The sequence below is a fragment of the Lipophrys pholis genome, assembly GCF_963383615.2.
Source record: "Lipophrys pholis genome assembly, chromosome: 5".
Lineage (NCBI taxonomy): Eukaryota > Metazoa > Chordata > Actinopteri > Blenniiformes > Blenniidae > Lipophrys > Lipophrys pholis.
In genome coordinates, this window is record NC_137628.1 from 27,157,118 (window position 1) to 27,183,631 (window position 26,514).

At 42.2% G+C, this 26,514-nt stretch overlaps 1 protein-coding gene across 1 annotated transcript in view; it reads left to right on the top strand.

Moving 5' to 3' along the window:
* The window catches only part of LOC308110208 (uncharacterized protein), a 46,096-nt gene extending 21,533 nt beyond the window's left edge, over positions 1-24,563 (top strand). Inside the window, exons 13-66 of the mRNA XM_080464377.1 lie at positions 333-419; positions 549-605; positions 1,787-1,840; positions 1,981-2,034; positions 2,181-2,234; positions 2,327-2,380; positions 2,466-2,519; positions 2,605-2,649; positions 3,258-3,311; positions 4,203-4,247; positions 4,333-4,386; positions 4,484-4,528; positions 4,606-4,659; positions 4,799-4,843; positions 4,938-4,991; positions 5,258-5,302; positions 5,493-5,654; positions 5,742-5,795; positions 5,883-5,936; positions 6,026-6,070; positions 6,983-7,036; positions 7,126-7,170; positions 7,271-7,324; positions 8,284-8,337; positions 9,251-9,304; positions 9,390-9,497; positions 9,580-9,669; positions 9,791-9,844; positions 10,284-10,391; positions 10,492-10,599; positions 10,694-10,747; positions 10,849-10,902; positions 11,881-11,988; positions 12,069-12,122; positions 12,200-12,253; positions 12,329-12,382; positions 12,456-12,509; positions 12,613-12,720; positions 13,239-13,292; positions 13,544-13,597; positions 13,713-13,766; positions 14,075-14,128; positions 14,205-14,312; positions 14,387-14,440; positions 15,056-15,109; positions 15,193-15,300; positions 18,992-19,045; positions 19,171-19,206; positions 19,685-19,738; positions 20,387-20,717; positions 20,953-21,065; positions 21,171-21,239; positions 23,897-24,130; positions 24,286-24,563. Of these exons, the coding sequence (XP_080320503.1) occupies positions 333-419; positions 549-605; positions 1,787-1,840; positions 1,981-2,034; positions 2,181-2,234; positions 2,327-2,380; positions 2,466-2,519; positions 2,605-2,649; positions 3,258-3,311; positions 4,203-4,247; positions 4,333-4,386; positions 4,484-4,528; positions 4,606-4,659; positions 4,799-4,843; positions 4,938-4,991; positions 5,258-5,302; positions 5,493-5,654; positions 5,742-5,795; positions 5,883-5,936; positions 6,026-6,070; positions 6,983-7,036; positions 7,126-7,170; positions 7,271-7,324; positions 8,284-8,337; positions 9,251-9,304; positions 9,390-9,497; positions 9,580-9,669; positions 9,791-9,844; positions 10,284-10,391; positions 10,492-10,599; positions 10,694-10,747; positions 10,849-10,902; positions 11,881-11,988; positions 12,069-12,122; positions 12,200-12,253; positions 12,329-12,382; positions 12,456-12,509; positions 12,613-12,720; positions 13,239-13,292; positions 13,544-13,597; positions 13,713-13,766; positions 14,075-14,128; positions 14,205-14,312; positions 14,387-14,440; positions 15,056-15,109; positions 15,193-15,300; positions 18,992-19,045; positions 19,171-19,206; positions 19,685-19,738; positions 20,387-20,717; positions 20,953-21,065; positions 21,171-21,239; positions 23,897-24,130; positions 24,286-24,432 (4,017 nt within the window). The 3' untranslated portion in view covers positions 24,433-24,563. The remainder of the gene's footprint in view (positions 1-332; positions 420-548; positions 606-1,786; positions 1,841-1,980; positions 2,035-2,180; positions 2,235-2,326; positions 2,381-2,465; positions 2,520-2,604; positions 2,650-3,257; positions 3,312-4,202; positions 4,248-4,332; positions 4,387-4,483; positions 4,529-4,605; positions 4,660-4,798; positions 4,844-4,937; positions 4,992-5,257; positions 5,303-5,492; positions 5,655-5,741; positions 5,796-5,882; positions 5,937-6,025; positions 6,071-6,982; positions 7,037-7,125; positions 7,171-7,270; positions 7,325-8,283; positions 8,338-9,250; positions 9,305-9,389; positions 9,498-9,579; positions 9,670-9,790; positions 9,845-10,283; positions 10,392-10,491; positions 10,600-10,693; positions 10,748-10,848; positions 10,903-11,880; positions 11,989-12,068; positions 12,123-12,199; positions 12,254-12,328; positions 12,383-12,455; positions 12,510-12,612; positions 12,721-13,238; positions 13,293-13,543; positions 13,598-13,712; positions 13,767-14,074; positions 14,129-14,204; positions 14,313-14,386; positions 14,441-15,055; positions 15,110-15,192; positions 15,301-18,991; positions 19,046-19,170; positions 19,207-19,684; positions 19,739-20,386; positions 20,718-20,952; positions 21,066-21,170; positions 21,240-23,896; positions 24,131-24,285) is intronic.
* Positions 24,564-26,514: the final 1,951 nt, after the last annotated feature.

A 26,514-nucleotide genomic window follows, 5' to 3' on the forward strand; every position in this document is an offset into this window, starting at 1 on the left:
GAAAACTTCCAGATCAGCACCGACAAATATATTTTTTTACTCTCTCAGGTCACTAGAATAGGTGTTCATGTCAGTGTAGCCCTTATGTAATGATTCAGATTGGGTATAGATGATTGTAAAAGCCTTGAGGTAGTATTCACATTGTTTTCACAGTAATCAAATCAGTGGCCTGCTGTGTGGAAGCAATCAGCATCTCCGCTTTCTCCTCCCATTTATTTGAGCATTCTTCCTTTAATTTGCCTCCCACGGGTACTCGGTGAGATCTGAGGACGCAGTGTGGCATAATGGCCACTGGGTGGAGTGATGAGTTCACTGTATGTGTCTGTGTGCAGTTCCAGTCCGGTGGTGATCCAAAGGCAGGTGGTGCCGTTGTGTCTGCACAAGAGGCGCAGGCTCAGGCCATCCTGCAGCAGACCAAGGTACGCAGCATCCTCATATGTTACGACTGCATCCTGGACACACACAGGCTCACACACAAACACTCCTGACTTGCAGTTTGTGGTTTTGACTGTTAAGATTAAGACTCCTCTTTACCACTCCTCCTCTAGTTGGCCATGAAGGGACCTCCAGGGCCACTCGGCCTCAGAGGTAGACCTGGGCCCCTGGTGAGTGCTGCTGTTTTAAAATATATTTTTTGGGGTGTGTGTCTTTTACTGGTGCCTCAATTCTCACTGTACACACACACACAGTGAATTCAACAAATACATATATGGTGATTGTAGGAGGGTCTATTGTATATACACACAAACACCTTATGCTATCAATGCAATTATATCAATGCAATCACATTGACCAATACTGAGTTTTGACCCCATTACTGAGAGTGGTGGTAGATATGGATGTGTTCAATCTCCATGGAAAGCCGAGTCATGTTTTGGGGTTTTTTGTTTTGTTATCAGGTCAGACTACAGAGATCTTGCGTTGCATTTATTATTATTATTATTATTATTATTATTATTATTATTATTATTATTATTATTATTATTATTATTATTATTATCGTCGTTGTTGTTGTTGTTATCAACCTGTCCTCGTCCATAGTAAGCAAGGCTCCTGCGCCAATCCCAGCGAATCCCATTATTATTGTAGTGCGTTCAATATATTTATGGTTTTCTCAGCTTTAGTCTTTCTTTTCTATTTTAAAAGACAGCGGTATGAACTACAGACGGGGGAAATGTGTGTCATTGTAATGAACCAGCAACAGTTGTGAGTGGAGATGGAGTTGAACGGGGCATGTTTCATGTGATTTGAAACGGGTTGAAATACAATTTACCAAATGCCGTTGCGTCACAGACTCTGACCCATTTGTGGAGTCAGCTTCACGGCGAAACTTACTTTCAACTCAGCCACAACTTCCACTGTCATCCTTCTTCACGTCGTCAACTTCACTTTGTTAATTTAGACCTACATTTTTGTCCCTTGAGATTTTTTTTTTTTAAATAACGCAGTCATTTGAAGGCCCCCATCGCTAAAGAAGAATAAGGCCACACATGTGTGCACGCATCAATTGTGGTGTTTAGATAGATGGACATAGAGACGGAGCTGCAAATGCAATGCTACTGACGTTTCACACCATTTTAAATGTTTTTTCATGTTACTTTTATACTTTTCATTGGTCTAAAGTTGTATGTTTGTACTTCCTAGATAGTTTGTGCAAAAGTTTCTTTTCCTTCATTTATTTATTTATTTAGTTTTTGCCTGGTATAAATGTTCTGCAGGTTCCTGTGAGTTTGATACGAATAAATACCAAATGTGAAATGTTATTCTGAAACTTGTTTTTTCTCAGGGTGCACCGGGTCCATCGGGGCTAAAGGGGACCAACGGGGAGAATGGGCCACCGGTAAGTCAGCTGGTTGCCATAGCAACGCCGGCGGCTTTGGCCTGCAGTGATCACAGAGCGGAGAACCAGTTGGACTGTCTCGCTGAACAGCGTTTACTCTTTTCTTCTCTCTCTCTTCTCTCACCCCTCCTCCCCTCCAGGGTCCTTCAGGGCTGCCGGGTATCCCAGGTCAGAATGGGCGATTTGGGAAACGGGTGAGGTTTTCTATGCTTCTCCCTCATTGACAAACCATCATGTGTCTTATATGTGCAGCTCTCGCTGCTGTGAAATGTGTTCACAGTGACTCAAGCGCTCACAGTGCCTTGTGTCATATTTGTTTATGTTTGTTTGTGTTTATCAGGGTCGAGGGGGTGCAGACGGAGGCCGTGGCGCAATTGGAGAGACAGGCTCAAAGGTGGACGGATGCACAGCCACATTTTTCACTTCCAGTCTCTTCTCTCACCACAAAACATCCTCACATCTCTCCGTCTGATTCCTCTTTCATAGGGCGACAGAGGGTTCGATGGGTTGCCAGGTCTTCCTGGAAACAAAGGACATAAAGTAGGTTCACCAGCCTCGGTGAGTCAGGTCGGTAGGTGATTTATAGTTTGTGACCGCCATCTTTCTTGTGTGTGTAATATCTCAGGGTGACAGGGGGAAGCCGGGCCCTGCAGGTCCCCTCGGAGAGAAAGGTGAAAAGGTGAGAGGTCGGGGTAATTGTAGATATTCATGTTTATGCAAGTGTTTGAGTTTGTGGGTGTTCATTCCGCTGCTACTGTCCACAGGGCTCCGAGGGGCCGTCTGGGCCGAGAGGACAGCCGGGGGATTCTGTGAGTGTTCACACACGGAGAGACGCCTAAAAATAAACACAAAGCCTCTTTAAGTTTTTATTTTTCTACTGCCCTTTTGCTGTTGTTAGAATAAGTTACTGACTGACTTATAAACCTGAGTGGCTCCTCCTCCTCTTCCTCTTCCTCTTCCTCTTCCTCTTCCTCTTCCTCTTCCTCTTGCTGACACTGAATATGACAGGAAGGGATCGATCCATTCAAGCTGAACAGTTTATCTAAACAGTCCTAAATCTCACTAGTTTGTTGTTCTGGATGTGAAAACCACTTAAATGTCCTCAGATTCAAAACAATGCCCACAAATTATAGATACAGCAGGTTGTCTTTCATTCCCAAGGCTTGTTGTTGGTTCCCTCATCTTGCTCTGACCATTTACTGCAATATTATTGAACAAGACAATAAACCCATACTTTCTGCCAGAGGAAGCTTATTACTCTACACTACTGGATTTGAAGTGTGTGTGTGTGCGTGTGTTGGAATTTGAAATAATCTGTATATCAAGAATAATGAAGTGGTGAAAATGTACTCTATAGGTGCAGTAAGTAAACAGAATGTTATTTTTAAATGATATGTTACTGTGATTTCCCCCTCAGGGTTCCAGAGGACTGAACGGCCCCAGAGGTCGCGCTGGTCCTCCAGGCCAGCCTGTGAGTGTGAACTTTACACCCTTTTTCATGCATACCGCCTTTACACACACATTAACCTCTGCCCTCGACTACAGCGCGCACACTGCAACACTCTAATCATCACCTTGCTGTGCCTCCTCTATGTTTATGTAGTGAAAATGAGACTCTTTTCCTCAGCTGCACAAATCCAACAGCAGGGTAACAATCATATAATTTCATGTTATTATTATTATTACCTCATTACCCCGTTACAGTGATTCCCTCATTTGTTAACAGGATATTATGGAATTCTATTCTCACCTTCTTGCCAGATGTAGAATCATGTTTTTGAACACCTGAAGCAGTTGTTTCTTTTCTTTCCTTTTTAAATTTTTTTTATTTCGCGTAGCATGTGGGTTTAGCACCTGTAGCACCAACACGTTAGCACTTGTTTGCATCTGATGACACTCTTTCCTTTTCTTGAAATCACATATTCATGCTCAATGTTGATCCATTAAACATTTAAAGCCTCGAGCCAGGAAGTGGGATATCTCAACCAGTGGTGTGTCTGAGTTTCCTTTTGGTTGTCGTTCCCAGGAGGCTCGTATAACAAGCCTGGAAATTTCCAGCTAAGAATACTGTGCTCTAGTTTAAGTCTTTTCACTTTAGCAAGACAGGGAAGCGTTTTAGAAAGAGAGAGTTATAGGACATAAAAATTCAGAGACAGAAAAAAAAAAAAAAAAAAACCTCATGCAAGGGAATCAATACATGTTTTAGAGAGTTGGCAGCTCACAGACTGTCTATAAACACACATATCCTCCTCCAGTGTCCTATTATTTTGAAATAAAAGCTCCTGTGCTGTCTTAGCTGTTGTGAACTGGAGGCCACATGTGGCAGGGTGCATTCAAGGACTGTTCATTGCTCTCCTCACAGGGCATTCGAGGAATTGATGGGGTTCAAGGTTCAAAGGGAAACCTTGTGAGTATATAATAAAAAGGACTTGATACTTAACCTACATCGGTTATACATTTATTCTCATCACATGATTTGTTCTCCTGATTAGGGGACGCCAGGAGAACCCGGTGCACCCGGACAGCAAGGCAACCCAGGAATCACTGTATGAGCAGAAAATACACAAAAATCCCTCAAATGCATGCACACATCCACACACACACACCAAAAAAATTTATCTTGCGCCTTCATCTCTCCCACAGGGGTTTCCCGGTCCTCAGGGCTTAGTGGGGCTGCCAGGAGAGAAGGTAAGAGAGCGTTAGTCAGATTTTCCCCTCTGGGATTTAAAGGAGTCAGGAGTGATTGACTGATTTTTATCTCGCAGGGGCCTCAGGGGAAAAAGGGGATGCGGGGCCTACCTGGAAACGACGGGCCCTCTGTAAGTACAAGCGCTCTCGCTCTTCTATACTTCTGAGGACTCTTATTGACATAATGCATTCCCCAGAGTGTAATCCCATCAGTAACGTCACCACGACTTGCCCGGCTGCAGACATTAACATGTCTTGTTGTCACAACAGGGTCACCCTGGAAGAGAAGGCACTCCGGGTGAAAAAGGGCTGCCAGTAAGTGTGTTTCTGTTCAGGGCGCACTGCGTGTTGCGTTGACATTGAGGCACGTTGATGAGAACGTGTCAGTCATGAGTGTCACTGTATTCAGGGTCCTCCAGGAGTTCAGGGGCCTGTCGGATACCCCGGACAAAGAGGAGTTAAGGTAAAAAAAAAAAAGCTTTGCCAGGTTTTAAACATTTAATTCATTTTTGGTGGGTATTTATGGAGTATATAGTGATATATTAAATAATATAAAAAGGCTTTGGAGTAGTAGGAGTATTCTTTTTAAAAGAAATGTATGCTTTGACAAAACAATGAAAAGAAAAGTTCTTCTCATGCGAATATGAAAAAGTAAAGCTCTCATTTGTTGTATCACTGTGTGTTTTCCTGCTGACTTCCAGTTTGGTTGTAATTCTTCCCGTTTGACAGGGAGCAGATGGAATCAGGGGATTGAAGGGAAGCAAAGGCGAGAAGGTAAAAAAAAAAGAAGTACAGTCTGTCCACATTCAGAATATTTTGCCATCTGACGGTATCGTATAAACCCCCACAGATAAGCTACAGCACGTTTGTTCCCAGCACCATCTGTGGCTTCATGTCGACAGAGGAATTTTCTGGAGTTTCATTCTGCTTTCTCTCTGTCTCCCCGTCTTTTCTCTGTCTGCAGGGGGAGGATGGTTTTCCAGGGGCCAAGGGGGAAATGGGAGCGAAAGGGGACCTTGGTGACAATGGCGTTGTAGGGGCCCGAGGTGAAGACGGACCCGAGGGGCCAAAAGGCCAGTTGGGTCCTCAAGGCGAGGCCGGCGCGTCTGGTACTTCCGGAGAGAAGGTACAAACTGTGTGAAAACTGATCAAAGAACCAGTAAATGCATTAAGAAGCATTATGAATCAAACTGAACTGTCTCTGTTTTTTTAGGGGAAGCTGGGAGTTCCAGGGCTGCCGGGATATCCGGGCAGGCAGGGGCCGAAGGTAAGATCATTTAGAAATTAAAATACTCATTCAATTAAAGTAAACTGATGTTATTCGTGCAAATTGTGCATCTTCTTCTCTCCCCAGGGTTCAGATGGATTCCCTGGTACACTGGGAGCTGCAGGAGAGAAGGGGAAGAAAGTGAGCCGGGGCGTTTGAATTCACGATGATATTATGTCACCAAGTCATACTTTTGCTATTTATATTCTTCTTTTTGTGTTGCTACACAGGGTCCTGCTGGGCAAGCAGGCACTGCAGGCCAGAGGGGTCCAAATGTGAGTGCAGTCCTTAAATATATATTTCTTTTTCAATAAAAAAGTCTCTGTTTGACCACAACCCCTGTTGCTATGTGGTAGCTGCTATACTATATATATTCCCCATTCGTGTATGTCCATCATGGAGTCATTTGAACAGTGGACAACGTATGTTAACAGCAATGAAAATGTTTCAAGCATTCGGCTACAGCTCCCACACATTTTTCTTAACTTGACACTTGTCTCTTTTGTGTCGGGGTGCGTCTTCGGTAGGCGTATGATAAAATCACCAACTGTGTCAGAGTCTCTTTTCCTTTTATTTCCACCAAAAACTGGATCCTGCTTTCAAATTCTGAGCCCAAAAAATACAGAGAACACGCAAACTGCACACAGAAATGATAGAAATGAAACTATTCCAATTGCAAGTTAAATGTCCCAATGTAATAACTAATTAATTGCATTCATCCACCTTTTGTAATTTCCTTCTTTTAAATAAATGAAGAAAAATATGAATGAAATACAACCAAATTCATTTAAAGTGATTCGTACATGGCCTGATCTGACATGGATATACTAAATATAAGAGCTGAATAGTTCATTGACCTATAAGAAATAAATAGTAAAATTGTTTCTCTTTTATTGATCATATTCGGAGCTGCAGCAGCACCTCACACTGTGACGTTCACCTCTTCCTGCACACACTCCGCTAGTCGATTTCCTGTGGCAGCAAATTGCACAGGGAACATCAATAAACAGGAGAGATAGAGAATTGAACCAACAACCTTTAAACTGGAAGACAAACCACTCTAGCAGTAGTTGTTGTGATGGGAGATATTACTATTAAAAAAAAAGAAGTATGGCGCCTCTGTTCAATTTGTGCTCGGAGGGACTTTTGCATTTGCTCAGTACAAGTTGAAATTTCTTCCTTTGCAGGGTGCGCGAGGTGCCAGAGGGGCAAGAGGGCCCACCGGGAAATCAGGAGAAAAGGTCAGCTGAATCTGCTCTTAGCCAATATCAAGTCATCCTCACAGTTGGATTATCTGTCTGTCAACCTTTATCTTGACCACTTTTCTTAGGGTGCCTCTGGACATGATGGACCCCCAGGATCTCCTGGAGAAAGGGTAAGACAAACACTGTCTATATAACATTATCTAGCAACATTAGCATATTGATTCATGATGATGTTTTTGCTTGGCTTTTTGACTATTGACAATTTTTTAGGGGCCTCAAGGGCCACAGGGAATGAACGGCGAGCCAGGACCTAAAGGTTTACTTGTGAGTAAGAAAATAATCTATGGAATGTGCATGCATGCATTTTGACCTCATTATCCTATTGAGATTTACAGTTGTTGTCTCAGGAGACGATCATTTTTTCCGGTTTTTCAGCTTGTTCATGAAAATATTAATATTTTCCTTTGCAGAAACCAAACCCAAGAAGGACCTTTAGTCTAAAAATAGAATAACGTAGTACCTGCAAACTGTAGGATACCAAATATGTCCAGATGTAAATCAGTGCCGACTGATTGAAGATGTAATGCAGTACCAGTACACCTCCTTGTTCATAGTGTGACGTGGAACTAAATCTGACACATTGATCAACAGTGATTCCCAGGAAATACCTTGTCTGCATTCTCGTGTATCCTGATGATGTGCAGCACACACATACAGGTTGTGTCCGTTTTTAGAAACCTTCATGAAACTACTATCATTGTTGGTTGGGGTCTAGGTTTGATCACTTCCCTCAGGTGGGCGGTATACACCTGCTATGTTTCGCTGAAACCCAGTCAGCATCACCAGTGTTCAGAGTACATTGTGTGTTGAAGTGGGCTATATTACAAGTTAACATTTGACAAATATTCATCAGAAAATAGAATAATAAATTGTAGAACGTTGCAAAAAATACAAATATGATCAAAGAGATAAGTGTGACATTCAAATGAGCATCTGATTTTGTCATATTACTAGTTCCCAGAATCATCCTCTCAAAGGTGAAAGTACAGATATTAACAGTGTGTCTGTCTTTGCATAAGACTGTTGATCTTTTAGATAAATCTTCATTTCCTTTGCACCGCCTGCAATAGTTGGAAATACTTCTCATACTCATATTTAAATATTGCTCCGTGAACAAAACACTGACAGTGTGAAATGTATTCAGCTTCTCTTCACCCCTTCACGGTTTAAGTTCCTCAGCTCATGTTCATGTTCTCACCTCCTTATTGCACGTGTGTCTGCAGGGTCCAGCTGGAAAAGACGGACTTCCAGGTCATCCGGGTCAAAGAGGAGAGCCGGTGAGTGAGTTCATGAGAGGTCATCGATTAATAAACTTTCCTCTTGAGGCATCACCGCCACACCCACACACTGACCATTGTGCTGAAAACAGCAAGTTTAAAACCAAATCTTTACCATTAAATAAGTGTAATCGATGGGTGGGGCAGGCACTGTATTCAGGCCACACGATAAGAAAAATACAAGCGTTCCCTCACACACCTTGTGTTTTGATACTTTTTCGGTGACATTGCATTAAACCTTCATCTTACTGGATATTGTCACTTTCACATTTTTGTAGTTCCTTCAAAACTAACCATTATAGGTTCATAAACACTACAGAACTTTTTGAATAACACGCTCTTTTGTGAGTTGTTTATGAAGACATCCAGTAAGAATTACAGCACTTTTAGTGATTAAAAAAAACAACAACCTATAAAGTGTGAAATTAAAGGCCCTTTTTTGTTAGTTTTATTACATTAAAAGAAATATTTAGGTCGTTAAGTGTTCTTTAACAGCATCTCAGTGTTGAAATTGTGTGTTAAACATTTCAATGAGTTGTCCTATAAGGACCAACTCTAAAATAATCCAGAATTAGCCCTCAAAATACCGTCTAATACTAACGTCACAAGATGCCTTCATCTTGAGGACTCTATTTCTGCCCTATAACAGTAAACTCACACAGTTTGTGGTTATTCTATTGATGTATTGCGTCATATTATAGGTGCGTACCTCCTTAACCATTATCTAATCCCAAACTTTAACACGATTATCCTTTGGACTAAATGCACCTGTTAAACCTCAAGTACATATAATCCAATCCACAATGTAGGTCTGACCCCGAAGGTAGAGTACTTTATTCTTGGGAAATTTGCGACCACACACCCTGAAATTCCACAAAATGTTTAATAGTTGTTTTTTTTCCTGTGATTCCAGGGATTCCAAGGAAAGACGGGACCACCTGGACCCTCTGGTGTGGTGGGACCGCAGGTATGTGCAACCATGTGAATTACTGTGACTACTTAGCTGTTTGAGTTGTACATTTTTTAATCTACGCTCTTATTTTGTGTTTCAGGGTAAATCAGGGGAGTCCGGCCCAACAGGAGATCGAGGCCATCCCGGTGCGCCAGGCGTGCCAGGAGAGCACGGTTTACCCGGCACCGCTGGGAAGGAAGGTGGAAAGGTCAGTTAATGCACACAAGTCATACATGATGAGTATCATGGAATTATATTATGTGCTTTGATTGATGTTTTCTGTCACTCAGGGCGATCCAGGTTTACCCGGAACGTCTGGGAAGAACGGTCCTCCGGGCCTGAAGGGCTTCAGAGGGAGCAGAGGAGCTCCTGGCGTCATGGTAACACACGCCATTGAAACCAAGTTTTAAAAAAAAACAAAACATGATTTCTTTCACGTAATAGAAATGTGTGTAGAAGTAAATGAGGTGAAGTGAATGTAGATCTTTGTGATGCGTTCAGGGACCGCCTGGCCTGAAAGGAGGATCAGGACCTAATGGATCTCCAGGAGCCATCGTGAGTCTTAAAACATCTGTTTCTGTGACTGAGTGTCTCTTATGAACTGTTTTTTTTTTTTTTTTGGATTAGCGTAATCAATAAAATACAGGTTGCAAAAGAAAAGGAATACAAGGTAAATACTCAAAAGGAGTAGGTAGAAGTTCATGGAACTTCTGGAAATCCTACCCCTCCTCATTCACTATTACAGCGTAGTGCAGTTTTAAATATGTACATACAATAAGACTGATGACATCTAATTTACACCACTCACTGTGATTGTAAGTTGAAAACTTAAATGTGAATTATTAGCACTAAATAACATTGTTCAAAGAACTCTGGCTTTGTTTGTTAGAGAGTTCTATGATGAAAACTCGTGACACTTAAGCTTAAGCTCTTCTTCAAACTGCATTTTTAGTAAGTTCAGACATTGAAAGGACCAAGCACTTCCTGTCTACAGGGGCCGACAGGTGAAAGGGGCCCTCCAGGAGCTGCCGGTGCCATTGGACAACCAGGCCGTTCGGGAGCTATTGGAGGACCTGGCCCAATGGGAGAGAAGGGGGAGCCTGTAAATATATATAGTTTCTTCCTCTTTATGGTTATTCTGACACATCATTTGTGTGATCGCAATGTCCGAGTTTGATTGCTGAGTAACAATTGTGCCGCAGGGAGAGAAAGGTCCAGTCGGACCGGCGGGCCAAGACGGGGATCACGGACCAGGAGGGATGCCCGGAGCTATTGGCCCTGCAGGACCTCCAGGGGATGATGGGGATAAGGTAAACTGCACACATCCAGAATTGGTTGTGTGAAGGTGTGTGTGTTTGTGCCGTGGCGATAATGAGTGTGTTCTGTGTGTGTGTGTTTCCACAGGGAGAGCAGGGAGGACCAGGACAGAAAGGAAGCAAAGGAGACAAGGGGGAAGCAGTGAGTGTGGAGCTGAGGAAGAGCATTGATGTGGACTTTCTCTCTAAGACTGACGTCGCTGATCTTTTCGCATCACTCTCTCTTTCCTTCCCTCATCACAGGGGCCTTCAGGGCCTCATGGCACTCAGGGGCCAGTCGGCCAGCCAGGACTTCCGGTAAGTTTTATTTTTCTTCATGCTCTGTTTGTCTTTGTTCAGTATTTGGAAACCAAAAAACTCAAACAGCAGAGCAGCGCAGACATGATGAAAGGTCTGTGTTTCCCAGAAGATCCCGAGTTCAAACAGTGTTTTTTCACTCACACACTGTTGTTCAGAGACATGAGACATGGATTGATCCGTTCTTCTATTAAAAATAAAACCACAGCCGGGAGATGGTCGGCTTAGATTTTACATTTAGGTTTTTGTACGTTTTTCAAAAGCGAGATTCTCATACAACTCTTGGCAAGAAAGCCAAGACGTGTTTCTTCCACATGTAGCTGCTACACAACTCCCGGCTAATAGAGACGGAATATTTTTAGCATTTAAATATTAATTGATGTCCTCAAATTCATTACATGTCGGCAATGCATTGCTTCCTCACCCAATCACAAATAAAACATCCCACATATGAAAGCGTCAAATAGAGTTTTGTAATCAAATAGAAAAACAATTATACAAAATACAATGACGATTTTTAATGGATTCTGCGATCTAGAAAAATCTGTCATTATATGTGTACATCCCCGGGAGAAATTCCGCCCCAAGTGGCTTGCTGGGGTAAAGTTAATACACCAGTGTTTTACCACCAGCGGAGGATAAAAAGTAACATGAATTTGGTAGGAAAATGAATAAAACAATAATAAATGACTTAGAATACAACAATAAAAGGTCTGGCCCTTGGACAAAGCTGTTCTATCGAGTCACTTTATGTAAGAATTGTTCTTGGCAATATCTCAATTAAATTACCAATATTTCATTCATCCATCCCAATAAAACAAACTAATCCAGTCTCAATGAAAAGTATGCAATCTGTATTGATATCTAAATTTGTCCTGTTCAACCCAGGCGATCATGAATTAGATCCTGATGCAGGCGTTGCAAGTTGATCATTCTACATTCACAATAACACACATCTGACTCTCCTCGATACACCAGGGTGTGGACGGACTGGTGGGGCCCCGGGGCCAGCAGGGCATGTACGGTCCAAAAGGAGACGAGGGATTCCGTGGCTTCAAGGGCTCTCGAGGCCCGTTAGGGTTACAGGTGAGCTTGGGTCCGGTTACCATGCAAACCGCTGAGGAAACAGAAGGGAGGATTCACACCGTAATCTTGTTTCCTCTCAGGGTATGCCAGGCCTCCCAGGAGAGAAGGGCGAGAGTGGCCACGTGGGACTCATGGTGAGCTCCTGTTGTCTTCAGTATTCTCTCCTCAACAATCAGCTGGTGTTAATGCTTCCCCGTTCACACGGTTGCAGGGTCCTCCAGGGCAACAAGGCCCCACCGGTCCTCAAGGACCCATTGGGGGACAGGTGAGGCTCACAGACATGATTATATTAAAGGGTCTGATTTATTGAAGTGCTTATTTCAATGTCTCTTCTTCGCAGGGTCCGGCAGGTCGACCGGGGATGGTGGGACAGGCAGGAATCGTTGGTGAGAAGGTAAAAGAAGCTTCCTTTGGTGACGCCACCCTCAGGTCTTCTCTTTCTCACACTCATTTTGGTCTCATGCTAGGGCGAGGACGGCGAGGCCGGTGACCCCGGAGCAGTCGGTACTTCAGGAAGAGTCGTGAGTTTCTTGGTTTCAAAGTTATTGCTGACGATATCTGGTGTTTTAAAATGCTTGCGCTCCGTCTTTAATAATCGCCCACTGTGCGCTTTCAATTCGGCAGGGAGGAAAAGGAGACCATGGAGAGAAGGGAGATACGGGCCCACCAGGAGCCGCCGGCCCCCCCGGAGCCAAGGGCCCCCCTGGGGACGACGGATCCAAGGGCAACGCTGTGAGAAACCAAAATCTATAATCCTATTTATTGTTTTGGTATTATAGGTTTACTGAACAGCACAGCACAAACAACAGAAGGACTTTATGACTATTTTCTCTCTTTATATAACACTTTTAAATCACAGTAAGTTGGCCTTTACACTCCGCTGTGTCTGCAACAAACATTTAACATCAGATGTGTTTTCACTGCCATTTTACACATTTTATTAAACTTTTTTGAATCTTAATTGAATAAACCATTTTTAACTCACTAATTTAAACTAGCAGTTAACGGCCCTGACACACTAGCAGCTATTGTGCATCAGGTAAGAGCTGAAGCTTCATTTGGCCTCGACTAAATTGTAATGATTGTGGTCTTGCTGTTGCTTTTTTAAATTTTTTTTATTTAATGTACCTCATGATATATAGTTACCTTTATCTTTCACAACTGCAGATACGACTGCAGCTTCACTGTGCTCTGCCACTGTAAGAATAATTCAGCACATGTTTCATGCTCACCTCTCTCTCATTTCACAGGGTCCCATCGGTCTGACTGGTGATCTTGGCCAGCAGGGAGAAGCTGGACCCAATGTGAGTGTCTCACTTTTGTGTTTTTATCTTCAATCAAGTCTTACACTTGAGTTTAGGTGGCCAGGATTCGAATCCCGGTAAGTGTCGGGTGTGAAAACGGTACAAGTTGATGTTACTTGCTGTGGTGAACACTGTGAGCGAGAGCAGCTGAATCCACTATCGTCTATAGTTTATTTCTCTTTAGCTTGACTCTTTCAGACATCACCTGTAATTTAGTTTTAAGATGTCAACACTTATCGTCTCTGTATCAGGGAGTCGATGGCATCCCTGGATCTAAAGGAGACACAGGAGACCCTGGAAAATCAGTGAGCTCCTCTCTTCCACATTTCACACTCAACACCTTCACCTTCACTATTTCAAATAAGCATGAAAGATTATGTCTTTAGTCTACTAATTGGACCTTTTCTCCTAATATTTTAGGGACCACCAGGAGCAGCAGGGGAACCGGGACCATCTGGACCTCCAGGGAGAAGGGTGTGTGTGAGCTTTTGTTTTCATGTGTCGGTGCCTGAATGCATCACCAACGGTCTGATTAAGTAAAAGAAGAGACTTGGTTCTTCTTTCTAGGTTGAGGCTGACAGTGTTTCTTGAAATGCATTTTCCATGCAAGTGTGTGTGTGTGTGTGTGTGTGTGTGTGTGTGTGTGTGTGTGTGTGTGTGTGTGTGTGTGTGTGTGTGTGTGTGTGTGTGTGTGTGTGTGTGTGTGTGTGTGTGTGTGTGTGTGTGTGTGCCTGTATGACAGATTCAGGTTAAAATGTTGGAAAAAAAATCTTGTTCTTCAGGGCCACTTGGGGAAATCAGGGAAGGAAGGAAAAGCAGGCCTGAAAGGAACAAAGGTGAGTCTGAGAAAGAGCTCTCTGAATAATAACTTGTGACAGAGTCTGAGGCTTGACCTGCTTTCTGCCTCTCCAGGGGGCTCCTGGACTGGAGGGTCCTGTTGGGAAGAGAGGGCCTGTTGGTGGCCAGGGGCATCCAGGCAAGCCTGGCCCCCAGGGATTAAGAGGGATCCCCGGTCCTGCTGTAAGTTCATGTGAAAAAAGCACCGAAGCTGACCGTCAAGACTGTATGCAATCATTTGTGTTTCTGTTTCGCAGGGTGAGCAGGGTTTAAACGGACCTCCAGGCCAGACCGGCCCACCGGGCCCAATGGTGAGATGAGCCTCCAAACACAGAACTTAACCGAACCAATCACAGATGCGACCTAGCACCTTTTAGACATGCAAGTTAATTGTTTTGGGACAATATTCATACAAAAAGTTCACCACTGCTTAGCAAACGAAAACAAAACCCAGCGGTTACCCCGACTCAGCATAAATCCTCTAAACTTTTGTGAGAAAGCTGGACCCGACCCATCCTGGGGTAACAATGGAAATCTGCACTCCAGCATTTTGTAAGCCATTTAATACATTTTATGTGTTTTCTTTAATCTGTTACAGAAACAAAGGCATAAAAACAACCAGCTGTTGCTTTAAGTAGTGAGACTTTTTCTTTGTTGTACTTCTTGGCTGAGAGCAGTGCTAATTAGATTAAGATGCACCCGAAAGCAGATTCTGTTACCGTTAGGTTTGCCATATTATTGTTTTATGCAAAACATGCTCAGGTAAGCTAAACTGTTATGAACAGACTTGATGTTCAGCCGAAAACTTAAATATTCCTTTAATAAAACAAAGAAACTCTCTTTTTCCAAGGTGTGAATCAGCCCGTCTCATTGATTGTAGCTCTGTGTGATCTCATCATATCTTCTTCATACCATCACCTCTGCAGGGTCCACCGGGTTTGCCAGGACTGAAGGGAGACCCCGGCAGGAAAGGCGACAAGGTACATGCAATTTTAATGCCCAAAGATTCCCGTCGCCTTCAACTGGGATGTTGTCTTTGACCTCATTCATTGCGTCTGTGCAGGGTCACGGGGGTCTAATAGGGTTGATCGGACCTCCAGGAGACATCGGAGAGAAGGGCGACAGAGGGCTGCCGGGAAATCAAGGGCTGCTCGGCACAAAAGGAGACGAGGTGCTGAAAACGCTGCAAACATACTCACACATACTCCCACGGGCAGAAAACTGTACACAGATCAGCTGTAACTTCATCCGAAGCACCATTCAGACATAATAAGAGCCACCTCACACAACAAGGTTATACTAACATGCGTTTCACACAGTCGATTCAGAATTACAATGTCGAGGAACAAACAACGAGTCCAACTCAAGAATGTCAAACTCATTTCACTTCAGGACATAAAGACTATTTTGTGCTGATTTTCAAAAGCGTAGCAATATAACCTTTACATAGAATTTTCTTTATTCTTTAAAAGCTCCAAATTTGACCTTGTATTTGTGAAAATGGTTTTACCACATAAAGCTCTTGTTTTAATATATACCCTTTATTTCCTTGTGTCTAAATTGTGCTATATGAATAAATTTGCCTCGCCTTATAATATTGTGAAATGTCTAAAAAAAACAAAAAACTAAGTGTTCTCCAATTTTGGCCATTTTTAGCCTTCTTGTCACTTTTTTGACAAATTCACCCTCACAATTTAGCTTTGATGCTCTCGTTCCATCTCAAGCAATAAGGCAGCGTTCAGAGTTGCCTCTGAGATCTTAGTGTTGTTTTATGTCTGCTACACTTATTACGACGGACCGATTGCCTGTGAATACATTTCAAGCAGCAGTTACTTTTAATTGAAAAATATCGTCCCACAGGCTTGAAAAGAAGGATGTTCTGCCAGGCCGGTTTTGGCCCGTACGCCATAGCTTTGACATCCCTTGTCTTATTAATTGAAGTACAAAATGATCACAGAAGGACAGTTTTATGTCTTTCACAGTTTTAAAGACATTTGTAAAAATCTCTGGACAAAATAGCCCATGTGAGGCTCCTTCAGGCTTTAAATCTTGTACTTCTCTGCTCTTAAATCAAATGGTTTTCTTTTAATTGCTATGATAGTTTATTTTTTATTTTTTTTATTTTATCTTTCCTTACTTTTAATCAACCTTGCTTATTGCTAACTGTAAATGTTTATTACTGTAATACCCACTGAATGTCATTTTGGCTGAAATGTGCTGTAGAAACAAAGCTCGCCTTGCCTTTGCCTTGATAACGGCATAAAAACTGACTGTGCCAGGTTTTGAAAGAAATAGTAGGCATAGCAACAAAAACCAACCATCAAATATGTAGGATATGACTGTTTGCTTCAAAGTCATACTGTGAGGGTGGTTTTGTGAAAACATGCACACCAAAGGCTGTAGAAATGTAGAAATGTTGCGCCTAAAGAAGTATTCTGTTAGCCTTAGCATGGAGGGAAAACACTGCGGCAGGAAAGATTTCACATCTTTCTGTTGATTTGCCAATTGAAGCACTTAGTTGAGCCATCAGCAAGTTGAGGAGGACATTTTACTCTATTTTGTACCGATCAACTGTAATTTTAAATTTGAACTCATTCCTCTTCAAAATGATTAAATTCTCTCAGCTTTGAGAATAAGATAAGAAATGCTCCATCGCGTTCATTGGGGACATTTTTCCAGGGCTCAGTCCAGCTGCTGCCAACAGAGTCGTAACATAAAGCAGCACGGAGAAATCACACGCGCCTGCATATTAAATAGCACGCATGCTGAGAGGGAGGCGGAGAAAGCATATCGCACACGTTAGATGTCAGCAGACCTTTGCGAAAATGTAATTATACCATCGTAATTGATTTGTGATGTAACAGACCTTTTCATGATGTAGCCATACATCTTTGCATTAAATCAGAGGAGAACATATGGAGTTGTGTTTGCTTAAAGAGTAATTATGCTCTCATTTTACTGATCTTGCCCAGCCAAGATCAGATTGGACTGCATCTGGCCCCTGAACTAATATGAAACTGACATCCCTGGATTAAATATCACTGCGACCACACAGAGCTCATTATCATGCCAAAACATTAGAAGGTGCACTTTTTAAAATGCAAATTTAACACAACTGTCAAAAGTACAGCTTTGGTTTGCACCACTAGCGACTGAACTCATCATTCTGCAAGTGTCTCTTAGTGTGCTGGACTTTATTCCTCAGCACTGTTTCTGCATAAACATATAAACAGAGCAAAGAAAGCACCATGTCAACACTATCTACACGCAGTGAGAACAGTACAGCAAAGCTGCTTACCAGCTCTCCACAAACCATACAGCCCACAGTTTCTGAGCCACCTGTCAGGCTGTCTGTGCTGGCACCTTTAAACAAAAAAAAAAAGAAGTGCTACCAACCAGGATGGCACATAGAACGAGAACAGATTTTGTTTTGTTGGCATCGTAAACTCTTCAAGAGCAAAAAACAAAAAAACAACTTGCACTTCTGCTGGTAAACAAACTGACTATATTCTCTGATGATTGGCATTAAGGAAACCGTTTTGAGTTCATGTGCTAGAGATGTATGTAATCACCATTAATTCACAAGTAACTTTAGGCAGAATACTGTGAGTGACTGAGACAACTGACCTTCCACACCCCAGCTACCCTTCTGATTGTGTGTCAGTGATGGAAAAACATTTAATCAAAATTAAATCTTGTTTTGCTCGGTTTATTATTATCCGGCCCACAGTTTGGCAATGCACATGTGCGATGCCAAACTATGTCCTGTCTCTCGATGCATTCTGGGTAAAAACAGCACCTGCTTGCAGGGATTTGGTCGTCTGCCCCGCCTCCCGCTCGGTTTGAGTTGTTCCACCAGCGATACCATGCAACAATAAATAAATGTGCTCCTGCCTCAGAGGAAGATATTCAGGTCAAATCCTGGCTTCATGACCAAAGTGCAGGGCGAGCACATAAATCAAGAGCTTTGCTGACATAGTTTGAACTTATTCTCAAACAGTTCTCTGAATTAAATAGCGTATGCCCAATTTTACAGAAACAGCGTTATCGTATGCAGCTCGGGGGTTGTGGGGGGGGGCTGGAGCTGATCACAGCTGACTATAGGTGATAGCAATGCAGTCTAGAGTCATCAGTTAGTCTCAAATGCATGTTGTTGTTTTTTCACTGTGGTAGAAAACCCAAATAAAATCCACATACGCAAAGCAATAAAAAAAAAAAAAAGAACTCCTACCAGACTTGAACTGGAGATTTTCTTGCCGTGAGGCTGGAGTGCTGACCACTACACCACTGTGCTTACAAAATGTTTGTGTCTAAATTCTTACATTGGTGGGTGATAATGTTGCCCGTCTTGCAGAGGAATTTAGCAGGTGAATCCTACAAGGTCAGGTGGTTTAAGGTGAAAGGAACTTTTTTTTTAAAGGTGCAAATTTTCTCTTTTGCCGTTTAAATTTAAATTTTTTTCCCTCACGGAAGTCCAAAGCATTAAAAAAAACACAAAATAAATTTTAACAAAATTATATTAATTTCATGGTACAGAGAATAAGTAAAAAAAAAGGAAAAACACACTAAAATGCCAGGAATAGTATTGACCTTAGGAAAAAAAAGATTACAAAATTATTTTTATTAAAGTAATTGAACAAAACAAACAAAAAACCATTGAAACCAAGATAGCATTATACTAACTGAGATAAGATAAATAATCTGAAGTGAAACTTTTTTTTTTCTTTTTTCTTTTTTAACTCCCACCCACACGCGGTGTAACATCTTTGGCTACAGATAAAAAAATTTAATAAAAAATTCTTACCCCGCAGCTGGTCATCCTCCTAATCTACTTTTGTTCTTTCTTCTGTGTCACATATCAGGGTCCTGTCGGCCCACCAGGTCCCCCCGGCCCCCCCGGCCCCACTGGTCTGTCTGTGAGTATATGAGATCATTACAACTCCATATCATCGACAAATACACATCATAGTTGCTAATAAATAACTTTAACATCATTCATGTTGTGTATCTTCTCCTATCAACCCCCTGCTCTCGCTCACAGGGGGCTATCGGAGGGAAGGGCTCGAAAGGAAACCAGGTAACTACGAAGCAGCAGCTTTCCTGCAACAGTTTTACTATTAGTGCGACTAATATGACTTTCATATGCAGCTCCAAACATAATACTGTACTATTTTTTTTATTGTATTTCTTTAAATGTAATTTTTCCGGTAACTATCTATGCTGAGACAACTGCTTTTAGTTTTTTTTGAATGTCTGGATAGGAAGAATAACAATAAAATGTGTTTATTATGAAGTCATTGTCTGAAAAACAAATCATGAATCAACCAGATATATGTTAAAATATATTAATATGACAGTGATGAAAGAGTAATTGACAGCATGTTAAAATGTGTAAAAAATTCACCTTCTTTACTCACCAACTGTCAGAACAATAATTCATCAATATATCATTTGTGTTTTTGTAGAAAATAATCACACAGTGCTATTGGAAAGCATATTAAATTCTTAGGCTGCTTCTCAAAACTGTTACTCAAGATAATTTTGTTTTTAATTAGGGTCCAATTGGCCCCAGAGGAGACAATGGACCTGCAGGACCTCCAGGAGCCCCGGTAAGTTCTCTTCTCAGGCATATCGGGTGTTCGCTTTACCGATGTTCTGTCACCACTGACTGTACTGGCATGCATAAATCTCATGACCATAACTTCTCGTCTGGTTACGATACATGGAAAAGTCAAAAAGAGACCAGAAAGCCGAGAAATGGAGCGTACAACCGTGTATTAGTTATTGCGGTGGTCCCCGGAACTTGTGCATTATGATCTGATTCATAGGTCTTCTATGCTGCTTTATACAGTTCAGGGTTGGCGCCTCAGACCCAACGTGTTATTGAAACCTATGCACAGGCAGAACATGGAAACTCTGCACGGAATAGTTTGAGAGCGTTAAGTCCTCCACCACTGTGCAGCTCTCTATGACTTTACCAACACAAACATAATTTACCAGCATGTAACATAAAGTTCTGAGTACCATCAGAAACACACAGTGACATCGAAGAACTGACAGATATTAAACGTTCTTGGAAACAAAGAGCCACTCAGTGTTGCACTATTTTTTTTATTTGTTTGTTTTTTACAGCCATAAATTCAAATGATGTTCAGTCAGATATGCAGATCAATCTGGTGGTGAAAGGGTTAACAGGGCTTTTCTGTTTTTGTTTCATTCCTGCTCTGATCGGTTTTCCTGTCCTCCTCCCTCCACAGGGACCAGCAGCTGCTGGGATGTCACCTCTGCCAGAGCGAGGGAGGAGAAGGAGAACTGACACCTTGGTGGACGGCGCTGCACTTGTAAATGAGGAGGAGGAAGACGTGATAAACGTGGGAGAGGAGGAGGAGGAGGAGGAATGGATGCAGGCGGACCAGGCGGAGCAGAGCTGGGCGAAGGAGAATGAAGGTCAAGGCATGGAGGAGGTGTTCGCGTCTCTGTCCTCCATGAAAGTGGAGGTGGAGGGCCTGCGAAACCCAAAAGGGACGTACCACAGCCCCGCCCGCACCTGCAAAGAGCTTTGGCTGCTCCACCCAGAGCTCCCCAACGGTACTTTATCAGTCCGTGTTCCCGGCCATCTGTTTATGGCAGCTGTCTGCCGGCATCTCCGGACTCAGTTTCCCCCCGTCTGCCTTCCAAACGCTCAACCTGTTTGCTTCCCTGTCTAACATCACCTGTGTCTGTGTGGTTTTTCTGCGTTGGTTGTTGACAGTGTTATTAGTGTTATGTTGCTTTCCAGCCCCTCTGGGCTCACCTCTCTCGCTCTGTTTTGTCTCTCAACCAGGCGAGTACTGGATAGACCCGAACCAGGGCTGCCACAGAGACGCCTTCAAGGTGTTCTGTAACTTCACCGCTCAGGGAGAGACGTGTCTGCACCCCGACAAGAAGTTCCAGTCGGTTCGTACACCCACGCTCATGTTTTCTTCAACCATGTTGCTGGAGTTATTAAGTTATCATGTGCAAGTGTTGACTTCATTAAGGGATTTTCTTATCTGTCTACAGGTGAAGTTAGCAGCCTGGAAAGGGGAACAGCCTGGCACCTGGTACAGTAAATTCAGGAAAGGAAAAAAGGTATCGTCTGATTCATGGGATTTAAAATTCTTCTTTTTTTTTTTTTTTTCTTTTATAAATACAACTTTTCAGGGAAATAGACCTTAGGTGCAAAATAATTGAATCGCAATTTGGCATGTGGGACACATTTTGGCTGAATGCCAGTGACAAGCATTTGTCAGCTTTAAAAAAAAAAAAAACACACTCTTGGTTTTATTAATGTGTTCTCGGAGCAGCGTTTTCAGCTGTTGGCAGACTCTGAGTGTCTCCTCAAAAGCTACTCGAATCTTCAGAGTTAATGCAAAAACCATCAGACCATCTGAAGTCAGACTCCGGGAGCAGTCGGGAGGAGGCTTCAGCAACTCAGTTTTTCAGATTGTCAGTTGATTTCTACCGCTTCTTTCCTCGGGCACATTTTCAGTGTAGTGATGCACAGCAGAGGGGTGCAGGAGTCTCGTCCTTTTCTATTGCAGCTGAGATGATGGTTTCCATGGAAAACATTTGTAGAGGGCCTGAATAGATTGGAGTCCTTGTTGCTCTTTATTTTGCAGCAAAACAAGCATTTTTTGTTGTTGTTGTTTTTCGTCAAGTGCCAACTCGGTGAGGAGAGTGAATTACCTCAACACTACTCACTATTTATTATAGCTTGTAAAACAAAGCAAAGGGGCAGGCAGTTCCCAACCAAACAGACAACATCCTATTCAAATGTGTGAAGATGAAAGTGCCATTCTGCTCACCAGATCACTTTCAAGGGATTGAGCGGCTATTGAAAGGCAGCTGTTTGTGTGGGTAAATCCAAAAGAAAAGCATTCCACAGCTTTACTGTTTTAGCACGAGAGCTGCTGCAAGTCCAGTCTGCAGACTTCAGGGGGCTGCAGCCAAAAGAGCGCTAAAACAATGAGGACCTCAAGTCAAAAGTTGACTTATTCAACAATTACATTATGAATATTTTAAATGCAAGATGGAAAACCAAACAATTGTACATAACATTTTAGCAAAATTCAGTGTGTGTTTCATCAGGGAACACCTGTCACTTATCATTTAAACTCTTCTGACTGGTCATCTGTTGTCCGTTTAATGAACGAGGTCCAGTTTAATATACTGGAATCTGGTGTTATGCAGCATCATTGTGGCTCGTGGTTCATTGTGGAGTTTGGATGATCTCCTTGTGCATGTTTGGGCTTTCTCCAGGGTCTTCCAAAAACATGCATCTGAGCATAACTGATGACTCTGAATTGACTGTAGGTGTGAATGTGAGTGTGTGTGGTTTAAGAAGATGAGTGAGATGGACATGATGGTTTGTTGGACCGGCTGTTGCTACAGGCTGGAGGGAAACGTCCCAACAATCATTGAATGCCATGACGATATGTACAGATACCACCAAACTTCACCCTTTAGATTTTAAATAACTTTTAATGTAGTCAACTGGCTGTAAGATCTGGTTTTTTTTATGTGTTCTGGACAAAACAAGTAAAAAAAAAATGCTGTTTAGCTTGCTGAGTTTAACTTGTACATTATCAAACAAGTTGGAATGAAGCACATCCGCCTGCCTGCTACACTAAAAGAGAGGCCAAACCAATTGATGACGCTCTGCTTCCATTTATCCCAACATCCATCTTCCATTCCTGCTTCATCCAGACTCAATCCACAGGGGGCCGAAGCTAATTACTAATAACCAAAAGCAGCGTATTTCCTGGAACCGTTGCCGGTCTATTTGGTCACTATTTTTAGAATTTAACATTTTGGTTTTTGGTGCTGCTGCTTCACATAAATAGAGACAATTGAAGGTGATGTCTGTTAGAGTGACTGGATTACCTCCAATTAGATTTATCTCTACAACAAGGCTCTGACTCAGCGGTCTAAATGAATTGAATAAATTATGCCCTTGATTCAGTGATTACGAAATTACATTTCCATCTTTATTTGTACAAGTGGTGCAGGCAGTTTGAGTTTATCAAGGAGACAGAGAGAGATCTCTTCAGAGTTGGGATGGAAAGTGGTGTGTTCATTTAAGCTCGCAGTTCGACCTCTCCTTGATCGACCAAGTGCGTCAATAAATAAATAAATCTGCATCTGACATCCGAGGGTCTCACGAGGACTCCTCTCCTCCTCCTCGGAATTGATGTACATCTGCTTAACAGTTATGACTGCACTGTTAAAGTAATCCCAGTGCAATGTGTTGTTGGCGTACGGGGAACACACAGTATTCCACACAAAATAGCCTGTACATGTAAGAAATGTCTTTAATGACTGTGGGATGGACTTTTTGTACAGCATGGTACAGCCTTTCTATGAGTAGTGTATGATGTGTTCATTACTTTGGGGAAAATAAATGAAAGAGGCCAGCTGCATTTTACATCACATCGTGACATGATGATTTAACTATTTAGCAACAATCAGGCCAATCAAAAAACAACATCAAAATAGATAAATCAACGTGAGGAGGTTTTTAAATTTACTTGACAGGGTGGGATTTCTTTTATCTATCCAAAGATCATCCACCAGGGGGCAGTCTAAGTATTTTAGCTTCATTCATCTTTTCATATTTACCATTATGTTGGATACATCTGTGTGTCACGCTCACTTTCTGGAATGTTTAGTGATAATGCCCAGATATTTTCTTTGGGTTTCTTTAATGTGGCTGACATTAGTGTGCGGCTCTGCTGTCGTTCTCGCAGTTCTCCTACTCCGGATTGGACAGCGCTCCAGTCCACGTTGTCCAGTTGAACTTCCTGAAGCTGCTGAGTGCCACAGCCAAGCAGACCTTCACGTATCACTGCCTCAACTCTGCCGCCTGGCTCCACACCGCCACCTACAGCCATGAGCACGCACTGCGCTTCAGGGGCAGCAACGGAGAGGAGCTGACGCATGAGAACTCGCATTACATCAGCGCGCTGTACGACGGGTGTCAGGTGGGTAACCTAGCTGAATGTAAACACACACACACACACACACACACACACACACACACACACACACACACACACACACACACACACACACACACACATAAACACACACACATCTGACCTGACCTCGTTTTTGATCATCTCCGTTTTCTTTACAGACACGCTCAGGACAGGAAAGGACAGTGTTGGAATTTGACGCCCCGCTGTCCAACACGCTTCCCATCATGGACGTGGCCGTGTCCGATTTTGGAAATGGGAACCAGAAATTTGGTTTCCAAGTTGGCCCGGTCTGCTTCAACGGTTAACCAGGTCAAGGAAGGGAGCCCACAGTACAGGAGTATTTTAATAAGAAAAAGAGCCATGGACACGTTTTATATGCAGGGCGAAAACTACGTTCACAACCATATATTTATGAGTCGGTGCACCAGCAACAGTGTTTTGTTTTTTTTCCATTGTTTCATTCACACATTCATGTCACACATTTTCTCAGTGGACTCACTTGCTGTGGTATCAAGAGAAGCGCATACATGTCTTGACTGTTAACACACACTCACTGACACTCTTTTCTCTCTCTCTCTCTCTCTCTCTCTCACTCTCTCTCTCTCGCTCTCTCTCTTCTTTCCTCTTTGAAGGAGTAAGTAGTATTCTTACAGTTTTCATCTGTGTTCATACAATTATTGATTTATGCACTCAATTCCTACCTGTCTGTAATCACACAAACGTCCTTCCCAGTGAATCATCCTCTAAAAACACTGTATTTTAGCAGCGTTCCTTCACCACCCAGTTCCACGACTTTGTCAAACCTCAATATGTTGTGTGATTTTTGTTTATTGTTGTAATTTTGTTGTTCTAATTATCTGATATGTGATGTATATTGGAGTGTAATTCATTCGGTGCTAATATGTTGCTCCTAACGGAGAGCATTTCTTGTAAAAGGGAACTGGGGCAGTGCATTTTTTGTTTTTTTATATATATATATATATATATAAATATATATATATTGTGAAGCCATGTTTTATATTTTTTTCAACATAACAAGCGTGTGGTACATGATTGCCTCAAGGTCTTTGTATGCATATTTGTGAGGGGAAGTGACTGATTAACATATTTTAATAAAAGTACATAATGTACATTTAAGTTAATTTGACGACACTTTGTTTTATTGAAAGCATTTGGTGAACACAGAGGAGAGGATGCGCCCATCTCCTGCCACTTCCAAACCCAAATGAAACCCTCTTAGTTATGCTCTATTTAAGTCTGCACTTTCATAATGCATGTCAATTTGAAACTATTTTTAGGGACGCTTCTGTTGATGCATCTGTCGGTCAAACCACTGAATTGGGGACATTTTGAACATTGTCACTAAAAGCCATTGAGAGGTTCAACACTATCAAAAGTATTGAGGATCAGGGATTTTCTGAAACAAAAACTTTGCACAAACAAATAATGGTTTCTTATTCAAGCAGCTCAGAATAATAACTTCTGGGTTTTGCTCAAGGGTCCACTGTGGTGACTTTTCTCCACCTAATTGTCTTGCAGGGAAACCTTGAAACCTTGATGATTGGTTGTGGAGACACACAATCTGTTCTTCTGCTGAATATTCTTTCCTGCACAAGCTGAGAGGAGTTCCTCAAACTGTAATAATTTGATTTGGAGGTCATTTTAAATTCTTTACCAGACATATAGCGATTTACAGTCTTCTGCAGACACATTGGGAAATAAGTTGTTTTTTTTAGAAAAGATAGAGACGGTGAGACTTGTTATGCCCGAGGTCAAAATAAGGTTCCACTCGTCACTTTACGTGACTGATTGGCTGGTTACGTCCACCAAGTCCCTAATAAAATCATCGGCGTATATTTATCTGTCTGTCTGTCTGTTAGCAGGATTGTGTGAAAACTGCTTCGTGGATTTTGTTGAAATTTTCAACACAGATGAGGCCGTGAAAAAGTCCATTCAATTCTGGAGTCTGGATCAGGATTTCATTTTATAGGCTTTTGAAGATCACGTCAAAACTACATGACACATTTCCACCACCGATAGAAACCGATCCGGATCCGGAGTCTGAGTCCAGGTCAACCTTTTGGCGGACGTCAGAAATCTCTGATTGATCTTGTTTTATTTAAGATACACAAATGAACACTAAACTTCCATATCTGTGCTTGTTCGCAAAACTCTGAAAAGGCATTTTGTCTAAGAGGATCAGATGTCTCAATAATAACTGACTCAAAGAGTTTTAATGGGTTGCAATTTATCTGTTCTTATATTATTGGTTTTCAGACCAGGTCACTAAATTTCCCAAAACTTCCCTCGACATTGGACCTGTCTAAATCTCAAAAAGAACCCAAAGTGATTCTTGGGCTGCAACTCAGACAAAAAAATGTGGCAAA